This window comes from Humulus lupulus, chromosome 5, assembly GCF_963169125.1.
Source record: "Humulus lupulus chromosome 5, drHumLupu1.1, whole genome shotgun sequence".
Classification (NCBI taxonomy): Eukaryota; Viridiplantae; Streptophyta; class Magnoliopsida; order Rosales; family Cannabaceae; genus Humulus; species Humulus lupulus.
In genome coordinates this window covers 62,005,090-62,017,970 of record NC_084797.1, presented here as the reverse complement: position 1 = coordinate 62,017,970, position 12,881 = coordinate 62,005,090, and the positions used below count along the sequence as shown (strand labels likewise).

Below are 12,881 nucleotides of genomic sequence, written 5' to 3'. Positions count from 1 at the left end.
CCACCCGCATCTCGATTCTCTCAGTCAGCATCGACCAAGGGTCTCTCTCGGTTCTCTCAGTCAGTGCCTCTCCCGTCCGATCACTCTCTCTCAGTTAGTCAAGCAGCTCCGAAGTACACCTCTACCAAGCAAGTAAGTGCATGCATTTTTGTTTCTTCTAATTGTATACATTAAACTCATTGTGCCCTGTATTTCAGTGTATTGATTAGATTAAGCTCATTTTTTCAATTGTGCCCTAATGATTTGTCTCCCAAGCATCTTTTGAGTTGGCTTTGCTCAAAAAAAGAAGAAAAATTTGCCTCTTTTACTTGTCGATCTTCAACCCAAATACAGTGCTTGCTCTTCATACTCTTTTTTTTTTCCCCCAAATTCTCAGGAAAAAAGGAAAGAAAAAACGGAAAGGAAAGAAAGAAGGAAAACTTCACCCCCTAAATTCTCTTCGTTGGTTCTCCGCATTTCATCTCTATCAGGTATCTAATGTTACTCTTTAATTTCCATATCTATGTTTTGATTAATCTAATTTATGTATATCAGCATTTGGGTTTTCAAGAAATTTTAATAATGTACTGAGCTGAGATTCTCGTAGGTGAAATGAAATTAAGTCAATTTTTGGTGGAGTTGGTTTCTTAGAGGTTTCTCTCGTGATGAAATGATGGGATTATTTATTTGTTCTCAATTATTTTTTATCAAATAGACAATTTCTGGGCTGTTGAAAAATATTTTACTTGTTTTTTGTTCTTTTGATTTTGATTTATACATTTATAAGCCAATACTTTGTATGTAATATCATCAAGTCTATTAATGCAATTTCGAAAAATTCAAATGGGTGCTTGCTGAACCTTCATAGCTCTACCCTTATATGTATAAATGCATGTTGTTAGATGGGTATTCGTATAATTTGATTTGAGATGATTTAGAAAGGAGTAACTAGTTTGTTTTTTGTTTTTTTTTTGTTCTCTCTTCAAATTGTGCTTACCAGTTTTGATTATGCCTTTTTTTTTTATGACAGGTAAAAGATTTCCCATAATGTCTTGGTGCACAATTGAATCTGATCCAGGTATGATGTTGGGGTAGATTTACATAATTTTTTTTTTTTAAATTTTATGCTGGGTCATGATGAATCTTTTATGTTATAATGGAGTGAAATTTAATATAATTATTATCATAAATTACTGGTATCTTGCTCATTTTGATTAGATTTATTGCGATATGTCATTAAATTTCATGATCTCCCTCTACAATTTTTTCTAATGGCCAGTCAACATCACAAATCAAAGTGCCATAGCCGTTGAGAAGAGCCTTTCTCTTTTTTTTTTTTTTTCTCAGTTAGTATAACAACCGGGAACCATAAATAGATATGAAAATTATGGAATATTGTACTGAGAACCAACCAATATGCCTTGAATGCGTTCGATTATTCTATATTGTTTCTTTACTTTTTTTCTTCTGGGTGTTATTAGGTCTAGGCCCTATCTCTGAATAAGGACACTTGCTGTTCTTTAGCTCAGAAATGCAGCGATTGATTTGAATCCATCCTGCTAGTACAGTTCCATAATTTTGCAGATATTATATCTTATAATGCCTGCTGGTGAATTCTCTGATATGGTAGAAAGAGTAGACATATACCAGTTATGGTGAGTTGAGAAGGCTTTGGGCATAGCTGATCGGTCCATGTGTACAATGCAGGTTTGAGACTTTGCGGAAGCTAAGTAAACGAAGTAGCTTGTGGCCAATAAGATTATACTCAATGCATCCATATTGAGTTTAGTAGCCGCTGAACTATGACTAGTTGATGAAAAAACTCTAGCCAGTTCTGGCCAATATCTCACACAGCAGAGCAGAGGGTTGGAGTTAATGAATACATAGGTGTTTTGGACCAGTTATATCCCTTATGTCAAAGCATAAGGAATATGGGAACACAAAATTATGAATACTTTTTCAGCATAAACTATTCCACTTCCCCACATTATAGAAAGTATGTGCTGTAAAGTTAATCAATCAACTTTTTGGTTCTAGTTCTTCCTTTATAATTATGCAGAGTTCACTTTAATCTTTGTTTTGTCATAATAAAGTGGGAAGTATACAGTGGACCTTGGTTGTTCAAGTATGTTCTGCCTATTATATCTCATTTTCTGCGTGTCAAATTTTATATCAATATGATCTGAGGCTTAGTCAGTAGCACAACGGAATAAAGGGACCACTAATTATGAAGATTAAAGGGAGACTGACCAATACACATGCACTCCTTTAGTGTTTTTTTGTTGGTAAAGTGGATTAGCCACGTCACCACTGATATATTTTGGAAGGTTTCTATGACACCACAAATTATTGATCACTTGCTCTAGTTAAACCTATGCTTAAACTAACTAAAACAATATTGGCATATTATCTACTTTCTTATATGAGTTTGCTCTATTTTTGTCATATACTCTATGATGAGTTCTATTTAATATCCAAATATAAAGGTAAAGTGAGCTATTTCATTCTACTTGGAGTGAATTATATGGTACTAATTAAAGAAAACAAATCAAAACTATGATTGGATTCAGAAAACTTAAAGTTGTACTTCCATCTTAAAGTTATCTACCAACTTTGATACAAGAACACTTGATGGGCACTAAATTGTTTCTCTCTCTCTTTACTGTTTTCTGGCTAGAATTGAATTCTGGGTTGATTGGTCTGGATTTTATTGCTGTTTTTTTCTCTGAATTACTAGGTTAGCAATTGTTTGAAGCAGGAAGATCTTATCAGTTTTTCCTAATGATAAAAGCAGTTTATATGAGTTCTGTTTCAATCATTTCAGGACCACAAGAGTACAATAAAAGCAATTTACACAGGTTCTGAATTTCTGGAGAATGTTTTTGCTGGTGTTGAAGTTGGTATAGTGTTTTTGTACTTGGCGTTTTTTGTTCATACTAGTTCGTAACTGTCCTTTATGCCTTAACAAGCTTAAATGATCATTTATTCTTCTGGACTAATCCTGAATATTGATGCACAGGCTCGATGCTTATTTGTTTCGTCGATTTCAGTTATTCAGGATTCACTCCACGAACATAAACAACGGGTGGACTTGCCAAAAAGTAAGTGTTATGTTTCTGGATAGTTTCACTGGATATCAATGTACAAAATGTGTCTGTGCATGCATGTTTTCATGTCACTCAAACTACATCAACATCAAGAACAAGAATATTCACAAGCTCATTCCCTCCCTCCCAATACTATTACAATTTTTTTTTGTCACTGTTGTATATGCAAAAACAATCAATAGAATATTCTTTAGATATTTTAATTAATTTCTTCTTTTTGTAGAGAAAGAAAGAAAGATAAAACTTGTTCTAATTGTAGCTTAAATATTAGGATATTAATGTTTATGCATTTTTGTTGAGTGTTCTACAATTCTAACATCTACTAGTCTTCCTAAAAAAAATAGTTTTAGTAAAGTCCCATCTTGAACTCATGACCCTCACTTTTAAAGGTTTTTATGTACCAAACTATCTTAGCTAAATAAAGTTTATAACTCGATTTATAATCATAGATATATATATTTTACATTATTATATATATATATGATAATGTAAATATTTCGTTTTTTTTTTAATAACTACGAAAACAATTGAAACATTATTTATCAAAACAATAATATAATAGATAGTTATATAACGTTTATATAAGTGCATCGCATGATGTTAAAGACCAAGTATGATTTTATGAGTAAAACTCATAATAGAGTGAAAGAAAGAAGGGGCAGAAATTGATCAAAAAATTTGAATAATAATGCATCTGATCCGATGTGTTTTTCCGCTTTGGTGTGCTGAATTTGGAGTGTCGAGGCATGGCATAGGTTCCTGGTAAGCTGACAAAGGGGTTTCACTCCACCAGTTTATACTCTCCCCAAACCCAATTATATTCTAATTAATTAATTAATTAGTATATTTATTTATCTATTTTCAAATAAATAATGGTACACCAAATCAAATCGATTTGCAATTGGCAATTTGAATTGGAGACTATTGTGGAAGAGATATCGGAAGAATTTGACGAGGACGAGAACGAGGACGTCTAGTACTACGTCTACGTGGGCGACCATAATAATAATAATCACATCAACACTTGTTATTACCAATATAACTTAACTTAAATTGTTCTCTTTTAAGGGAAAGTTTGGTATCTACACCTAGATTAGTCATGCTGTTGTTTAGTATGAACTAGGAAAATCCTAAAACGTAGAAAATGCACCAAGTTTTAGTGGAAATTGAGTGCTGTAATTAGTGTTACTTGTGGTTGTGGTTGTAATCGACAGTACTTCATGGGCTTTTGTTCACGTTTGTAGTTTGTACACAGTATTTTCAAGAATGTGTATGAAGAAAATAATTACATGGAGCCATATATAGCTTTAATCGATCTTACGTGTACGTATGGGTTTATTATATCTGTGTATTTATATATATTGAAAGAATGTTAGCTACTTGTTGTCTTTGGTTGATTTGTGTTGAATTTCATTTTCTTATCTATAGTATTTACAAGTTATATTAAATATAAGAAAGTGAAACTAATTTTCATTTCCATTCAAGATATTTGGTTTCGTTTGTCTATTAATTGTTTTAATGTTTCCACAATAACTCTCTCCTTTGCTCATTATTGTATTCTCTCAAACTTGTTCCTCATGTTTTTTTTAAGGTGGCATAACATACAGGCAGTAACTTATATATCTTCTCTGTTATTTTTTTATTATTATTATTTGTTATCATTTTATTGATTACACCCTAAAAACTTCATATTGTGCATTGTTGCAGGTACTTTTCCTTCGGTTAAAGAGAGAAGACATTTCTACCTTAGGTTAAAGAGAGAGAGATAAGATATTTCTGTAGAGCATCAGGTTTAATCCTTAATGGGCTTATATGCTTATAGAGATTGAATGATCTTATTTGTTTGTTATTCTGTTTAAATCAAACTTGAACTAAATCTATTGTTTGTATTGGTATTATCTCTTGTTGTAAATGTTATACTCATGATCAAATAACAAAGTCGGTAGTTAAAAGGAAACTCTTTCTCAAAACTAGAACAACATATTCAATGGCACATTTAAATAAATGTGTAGAGTGCAGAATGTAATGTTAGTAAAAACAGAAGTGAACCAAAATGAATATAGCTCAGAAAACTAAATAGAGAAGAAGAAAAGAAATAATGAAACCAACACAAGAATTATATTAGTTGAAGAACAAAGATCACTGTGATCTTTGTCTCTACTCCAGTTTCGAACTTGATCTCATATTCTTTATTGAACAATTGATAAAGTATGAATCCTATAAGGCAAAGTATCTTTGCCTATATATGTCACACTCCTCACATATAAATAAATTTATAAACAACTAAATATCTCTGTCCTTTTTTCTCTTGATCTGATTTTTTTTTTTTTATTATGAAGAAGACAAGGACTTATATAGCTAGCTTAGATAGCAGCTAAGTGAAGAAAATGTTGAACAAAAATTGGGTGAAACTAAACAGGTATTATTTCAAAAATAACTTTAAATTTCAAGTAATATTGAAGGCCTAAGAAAATATATTAAGGTTAATCTCTTTTTTTTTTAAATATGTAGTGCTACAAAAGAGTACACGGATGCGGCATGGGACTTTGTGAAAATGGTAGAAAGAAATTATGGTTTTCCAAATAAAATTATCTATCCTTGTAAGAAGTGTCGAAACTTAAATCATCATTGTGTTGATGATGTTTTTGAGCACTTAGTTATAACCGGAATGGATCCAACTTATCGTATTTGGGTTCACCATGGAGAGCAACCCATTGATACTCAAGTTGACGAAGTTTCGAATGATATGGATGCATTTGATTTATACACGACTGCTGCCATGGATGATGTGGACAATAATATAGGTTGTGGAGGTGGTGAAGACGATGAATTTGTTAACGAAGATCTTCAAAAGAAGTTGGAGGATGCGGAAACTCCTTTATATGAAGGGTGTGAGAAATACACAAAACTTTCATCAATTGTAGCTTTATATAGGTTGAAGAATCTGAATGGTTGGACAGACAAAAGTTTTACTGGACTATTAGAACTCCTTTGTGATATGTTTCCCAAAAACAATGTACTTCCTGATTCCATGTACTCAGTTAGGAAATTTTTGAGAAATTTCGATTTGAAATATGAAAAGATTGATGATTGTTGCTTATTTAGAAAGGAGAAGGCTAAAATGGATGTTTGTCCTAAGTGTAGTGTTTCTAGATGGAAAGTTGATAAACACACAAAGAATGTTAAAGTTGGTGAGGTTGCCAAAGTTTTGAGGTATTTTCCGATAATACCCCGATTGAAAAGATTGTTTAGATCAAAAGAAATGGCTAAAAACTTAAGGTGGCATTTCACTCATAAAAGTATTGATGGGAAGATGCGACATCCAGTGGATACACCTGCTTGGGATTCCATTAATGAAAGATGGCCAGAGTTTAATCTTGAACCACGCAACCTTAGGCTCGGACTAGCTGCTGATGGAATTAACCCCTATAAAAGTCTAAGCTCCACTTATAGTTGTTGGCCAGTGATGCTTGTTATCTATAATTTACCAGATTGGTTGTGCATGAGGGACGAAAATACATTTTTTTCATTATTGATTCCAGGTCGTAAACAACCTGGAAACGATATTGATATTTATTTGGAGCCTCTTATTGAAGACTTAAACAAATTGTGGAATAATGGAGTGCATACTTATGATGCATTCGACAAAAGCTTCTTCAATTTGAAGGCAATGTTGTTGTGGACAATAAACGATTTTCCAGCATATGGAAATCTTGCTGGGTGTACAACCAAAGGCAAGACAGCTTGCCCGATTTGTGGTAATGATACATGTGCAACTAGGCTGAAACATAGTAAAAAAATTTCATACCAAAATACTAGGAGATTTCTCCCGTTTGATCATCCATATCGGTCTAAGAAAGCATGGTTCAATGGAGCTATAGAAGAAAGAGGCCCCCCTAAAGTTTTGAGTGGCAGTGAAATTGTTGAAGAACAAAATCAAATTACCAACGATTTTGGAAAAAATATGAATCCCAAAAAAAGGAGTCGGGATAATAAGGTGGAAGGAATGTGGAAGAAGAAATCTATATTTTTCAATCTACCATATTGGGAGGTTAGTTTAATATATTTTGAAGTTATTTAAAATTGAAAGTTTAAGCTTATAAAATGTAACTTCAATTTGTTGATGATGTTTCTTTAATCTTTGTAGGTTTTGTTAGTTCGTCATAATTTGGATGTTATGCATATAGAAAAAAAATGTGTGTGATAGTATTATTAGCACATTGTTGGACTTGAATGGAAAATCCAAAGATCATCTTAATGCTCGATTGGATTTAAAGGATTTGGGTATCAAGAAGGCCTTGCATCCGGTGGAGAAAGATGGGATTATACGACTTCCAGCAGCATCTTACACACTTTCTAGATCAGAGAAGAAAATGTTTTGCCAAAGGTTATTGGATTTAAAGTTACCTGATGGTTATAGCTCAAACATTAGTAACTGTGTAGTAGTTGAGGAATGTAAGTTGATGGGGCTTAAGTCTCATGATTTCCATGTCTTAATGCAACAATTGCTGGTAGTGGCCATTCGAGGATTGATGGAGGATGGTCCAAGAGAGGCAATTATAAGACTTAGCAAATTTTTTAATGGAATATGCCAACGTGTGGTTGACGTAAAAGAAATCATAGAATTGGAAGCAGAAGTAGTTGAAACAATTTGTATGTTTGAAAGATATTTTCCTCCTTCATTCTTCGACCCTATGGTACATTTAGTTGTTCACCTTGGACGATAAGTGTTATTATGTGGTCCTGTTCAATTTCGATGGATGTATCACTTTGAAAGGTAAATATTCTTAGTAACCTTTCAATAGTATAACATGAATTTCCCTTAACTAATGAGGAAGGTTCCTTCTTTATTTGTAGATATATGAAGTTACTTAAAGGGTATGTGATGCAACCTACACATCCCGAAGCATCTATTGCTGAACGTTACATTGCAGATGAGTCAATGCGCTTTTGTGCATCATTTTTGAAACAATCTAATGACGAAGGTTCCTTCATTGGACGTAACGAATATAATGATAGTGATGTGATACTTGAAGGTCGTCCACTTCATCGTGGTGTAACTGTTACACTAAATGATAAGGATCTAGCTAGTGCACATCGCTATGTATTATTCAATTTAGCTGTCACAGAGCAATATTTAGAGTGAGTGGATAAACTTATTATCTTCTAATTTCACTGTCGCTTAATTATTGATGGTGATTATTTTTTTTTTAAAATATAGGATGCATCTACAACAACTAAAAAAGAATAACAATACTTTAAGAACCAATCACACTCTACTTTGGAAACAACATACTGAGCTTTTTCCCTCGTGGTTAGAAGAAAAGGTATGGGCCAATACACTATTTAATTTGTATTAATCTGAAATTATGATGAAATTATGTGATAAAAATGTTTCCTTCTGTAGTTTTCTACTGCAGAATTTGATGCTATGTTATCAAGATTAGCACATGGTCCTCGTAAAGCAGTCATATCCTATAAGGGATATGTTATAAATGGGCAGGGATTTCATACTAAGGATGCAGAGAGAACGACACAAAATAGTGGTGTTTATATGGAAGCAACAACAATGTGTAGATCTAGTGCTAAAGATGATGCACAATTGGCTGATGCTGTAGGATATTATGGGTTAATTAATCAGATTATACTCTTGGACTATTATAGTTTTCATATCCCTTTATTTAGGTGCAATTGGGCACATGTTGGCAAGGGTGTAAAGAAGGTTGATTGGTATACTCTTGTAAACCTACACCAAGGACAAAAAGATTTTGTTAGAGAACCATTTATACTTGCTTCACAAGCTAAACAGATATTTTACGCAAGGGAGAATGAAAATTCAAATTGGTATATTGTGTTAAAGGCTCCACCAAGAGGACACTACGAATCAGAAATATATGATGACCAACATGATGAGAATCCGATTTCTCAAAGTTAAAAAGTACAACATTTTCTTATTAATCATAAAATGTATAGTCATTACTTTTTTATGATTTTTTTTTTGTGCGTTTAGTATGATTTTTTTTTTATTATTGTACTTATTAAGTTTCTTGAACTGCTTTAAAAATTGTTTCCTTAACTTGAGCATTGTGATTGTCATATTTAAAATACATGTTTTTGTATGATGCAAATTTAGTGCATATTTCAAATTACTTTTAACTAAATCTCTTAATCTCTTAATCTTATACAGGTACAATATGGAGACTAGAAAAAAGAAGCAAGATGGAAGTTTAGTCAATGAAAAGGGTGGAGGTTTAGTCAATGAAAAGGAGGTTGGATCACCTTCAACTCAAGTTCACTTGCAACCTGGTGCTTTGAAAGCAATTGTGGCAGAAAAGAGGAGGCAATTAGCAGCTAAGTTTGGAAATTTGGCAGAGAAGAAGAAATCGAAGCTTCGTTTTGCATCCTCTACTAAAGTTGTAATGGATTCACCACCTGCATCTAAAAGATCTTATGAAGCAGCGTTTGGTATAAACCCAACAAATGAGGATGACAACGAAGATGAAAACATGTCCCCACAACGAGCAACTGCGTTAGGTAGAACCCAAGCAACATCTCCACTCCACAACCTGAACAAAACAAGAAGATCTCTGCGCCATTTTGTTGACAATGATTTTGAAGATGATTTTAACACTCCACAAAAGAATTCAGAAACTATGATGAACGAGTCACCCAAGTCTAGGTTGATTAGGCCATCAACCAAAGGTTCTCCTGCTGCTAATACAAGGTCCTCCCATCGCCAATCTATTGCTCATGAAGAAGATGTGCCTCTCAATAATAATCAGGAAGAATTTCTAGTTTACTCTACAGAGCATGTCACTCAAAACAAAAGAAAAAGAGGCCCAACAAAGCTGAAAGGTATTGCTCTCCAACCTGATGGTCGTATTACTGTAAGGTTTAATGTAAGAGGGCAAGCTGTAGGGGAAGGCTCGGTTAGTCTTTCATCATTTATAGGTCCTCTTGTAAGGGAACTTGTACCATACACAATAGCTGATTGGCGAAAGGTTCCAAAATCAATGAAAGATATTTTGTGGTCAACAATCCAGGTTCTAAACTTATATTTATTCATGTGTTAAAATCTTTTATTTTTAGGTGAATACTCATAAATTAATATTTAATGTGAATGCAGACAAGGTATAAGGTGGACAAAGATTGGCAACAGGACTGGTGTATGAAAGTAATGGGAGACCTGTGGAGATCTTCCAAGTCCGGGCTAGTTACTAAGCTGAACGAGCTACCAAATGAACAAGAACGACTAAAATTAAAGCCTGATAATATCAAATCAGAAACTGAATGGAGAGTATTTGTGCGTGAAAAAACCAGTAAACAATTTCAGGTAACCAAAATTTCGATATATGTATTTTATAGATTCTGCTTATTACAAATAAATTGGGTACCATACTTATTTCAGTTTGGTTTATTATCAGGAGAAAGATTGAGAAAAAAAAAACACTCATTGCTTACTTAGCTGTTACATCTCTGATATTGATGAATTATAGTTTTAATGCTTTTGGTATCTATAATCATGGTGTTCACTATAAACAGTAGCAGGTTTAATTTTCATTAAAGTTGTATTTAGCAAAAGAAGTTCATTATTCTTTTGCACTTGCTGCTAAGGTTGTTTATAGTACACATTAAGTTATGATTTCCCTTGTATTTAAAAATTGAATTGAGTATATATATAAATGTATATATTTGAGCAATAGTTACACTGTCATTTAAAACTTGAACTGAATATATATTCTATTTAAAAACTTGAACTGAACTATTTTCTTTGCTGCCATAGTTACTATTTTATTGCTGAAATATTTTTCTGTGTACTGTGTTTACTATTTCATTGCTAGAATACTGGTTCTATATGTTTCTTTTACTGCTGGAGTGTTTACTGTTGGAGTGTTTATTACATACTCTTTTCTTTGCTGCCATAGTTACTGTTTTATTGTTGAAAAACTATTATGTGTACTGTGTTTACTGTTTTATTGCTAGAATACTGGTTTAGTTTTTTTGTTTTACCGCTGGAGTGTTTGGTATTCTGTATGTTCAATCGCTGGTTCATTTCTTATTTATTTTAGGCAATTAGCAATAAGTTTAAAGAGATGAGGAAGAAACAACTCCCACATACATGCAGCAGGAGAGGATATGCTCGAACAATGGATGACATGGTAAAAATTTAATAAACATTTTTGGTAGCTAAACATAAGAAAATATATGTTCTCTTTCTGAAAAATGTACTTGGATACAGAGTAGGGAAACCTCAAAACCTGTAACAAGAGTTCAAGCTTTCTTAAAGACACACACAAAGAAGAATGGTGAACCTGTGAATGCACAAGCTGCTGAAGTTATTGTAAGTAATTTACCCTTTGTTTGTAGAAATATATGTATTTGTATGCACATAGACTTATTTAACAGTCAACTTGAAATGATTTATAGGAGAAGCTACAAGTTCTTGCAAATGAAAAACCAGATTCATGCACAACACAGAATACTGTACAAGATGCTCTCACTATTATATTTGGTCCTGACAAGAATGGTAGATCATTAGCTAATGGGAGGGGAGTAACTAATACAAAGTGAGCTATTCTAAGAGCAAGAGATGACCATATTTCACAATTGGAATCAAATCAATGTGAGATGAAGAATAAAATGTCTGAGATGATGAATCTTATTAATACTATTGCAAAAAGTGTAAACATTCAGGTAAATTAAATTAATTGACTTCTATTTATTTTACTCTATTCATTGAAAATTATAAATGACTAAATTATTCTCAAACTTGTAGGGGTTTACTCAACCAAGTGAAGCGGAGTCACACATGCCTTCTCCGATGGTAACTACAATTTTAATTACTACCTATCATTTCACTTTTAATTTTTTAAGTATCAATATTATCTATAAATAAATATATATTTTATCATGTAACAGAGTGTTATAAGAGCAATATTATCTCTATTAATGTGTTATATGTTTATCATTTGTTGCAATTATTCATATGTTAAAAGATAAAAAAATATAAAAGTTTTTGTTATGCCATGAAATTGTTCATATGACAATTAATAAATGTTAGGAAAATGATTAATGATAACAATAAAGAAACACTATTAAAAGTAAGGATGATTACAAACAAAAAATGCTATGTCTGATTACTAATTACATTTTCAAAACGCTATTACATATCTTTACATAACGTTTGAAAAATGCTATTAAAAGTAAGGATAATTACAAACATAAAACGCTACGACTGATAACTAATTACATTCTTAAAACGCTATTGTATATCTTTACATAACGATTTAAAAACGCTATTCACAGTAAGTACGACTACAAACATAAAACGCTACGACTTATAATTAATTGCATTTTCAAAACGTTATTGTATATCTTTACATAACGTTTTAAAAACGCTATTAAAAGTAAATATTACTACAAACATAAAACACTATGGTTGATAACTAATTACATTTTAAAAATGCTATTGTATATCTTTCAACATCATTTCTGCATAACGTTTGAAAAACGCTATTAAAAGTATGTATTTTCAATTTAACATAATCAATGACTACATACATAAAACGCTATGACTGACATCTAATTATATTTTTAAAACGCTATTATATATCTTTCAATAGCATTTTTACATCACAATTTAAAAACGCTATGAAAAGATCCAGACTTTTAATAACATGGGATAACATAGCGTTTGTAATAACGCTATCGTTTGTTAAAGATAGCGTTTTAAAAACGCTATGGAATGCAGTTTTTCTTGTAGTGTGAGAAATTTGATCAAGCCATCATGTCTAA

The 12,881-nt window shown here is 32.3% G+C and overlaps 1 protein-coding gene across 1 annotated transcript; it reads left to right on the top strand.

Moving 5' to 3' along the window:
- Positions 1–1,578: 1,578 nt before the first annotated feature.
- Positions 1,579–7,813, top strand: LOC133779176 (uncharacterized). Its single transcript, XM_062219168.1, has 5 exons — positions 1,579–1,634; positions 2,717–2,726; positions 2,804–2,892; positions 5,598–7,137; positions 7,274–7,813. The coding sequence occupies exons 1-5, from the start codon at positions 1,579–1,581 to the stop codon at positions 7,811–7,813; spliced, it is 2,235 nt and encodes a 744-aa protein (XP_062075152.1).
- The last annotated feature ends 5,068 nt before the right edge of the window (positions 7,814–12,881 follow it).

What these genes read in the sequence shown, in the direction of transcription:
- LOC133779176 (XM_062219168.1), top strand. Translation starts at nt 1,579, where the DNA reads ATGCCTGCTGGTGAATTCTCTGATATGGTAGAAAGAGTAGACATATAC. An exon ending in GAAGTTGGTATAGTGTTTTT is followed by an intron (nt 2,893 to 5,597) that starts GTACTTGGCGTT and finishes TTAAATATGTAG; the next exon opens with TGCTACAAAAGAGTACACGG. An exon ending in TCAATCTACCATATTGGGAG is followed by an intron (nt 7,138 to 7,273) that starts GTTAGTTTAATA and finishes TTATGCATATAG; the next exon opens with AAAAAAAATGTGTGTGATAG.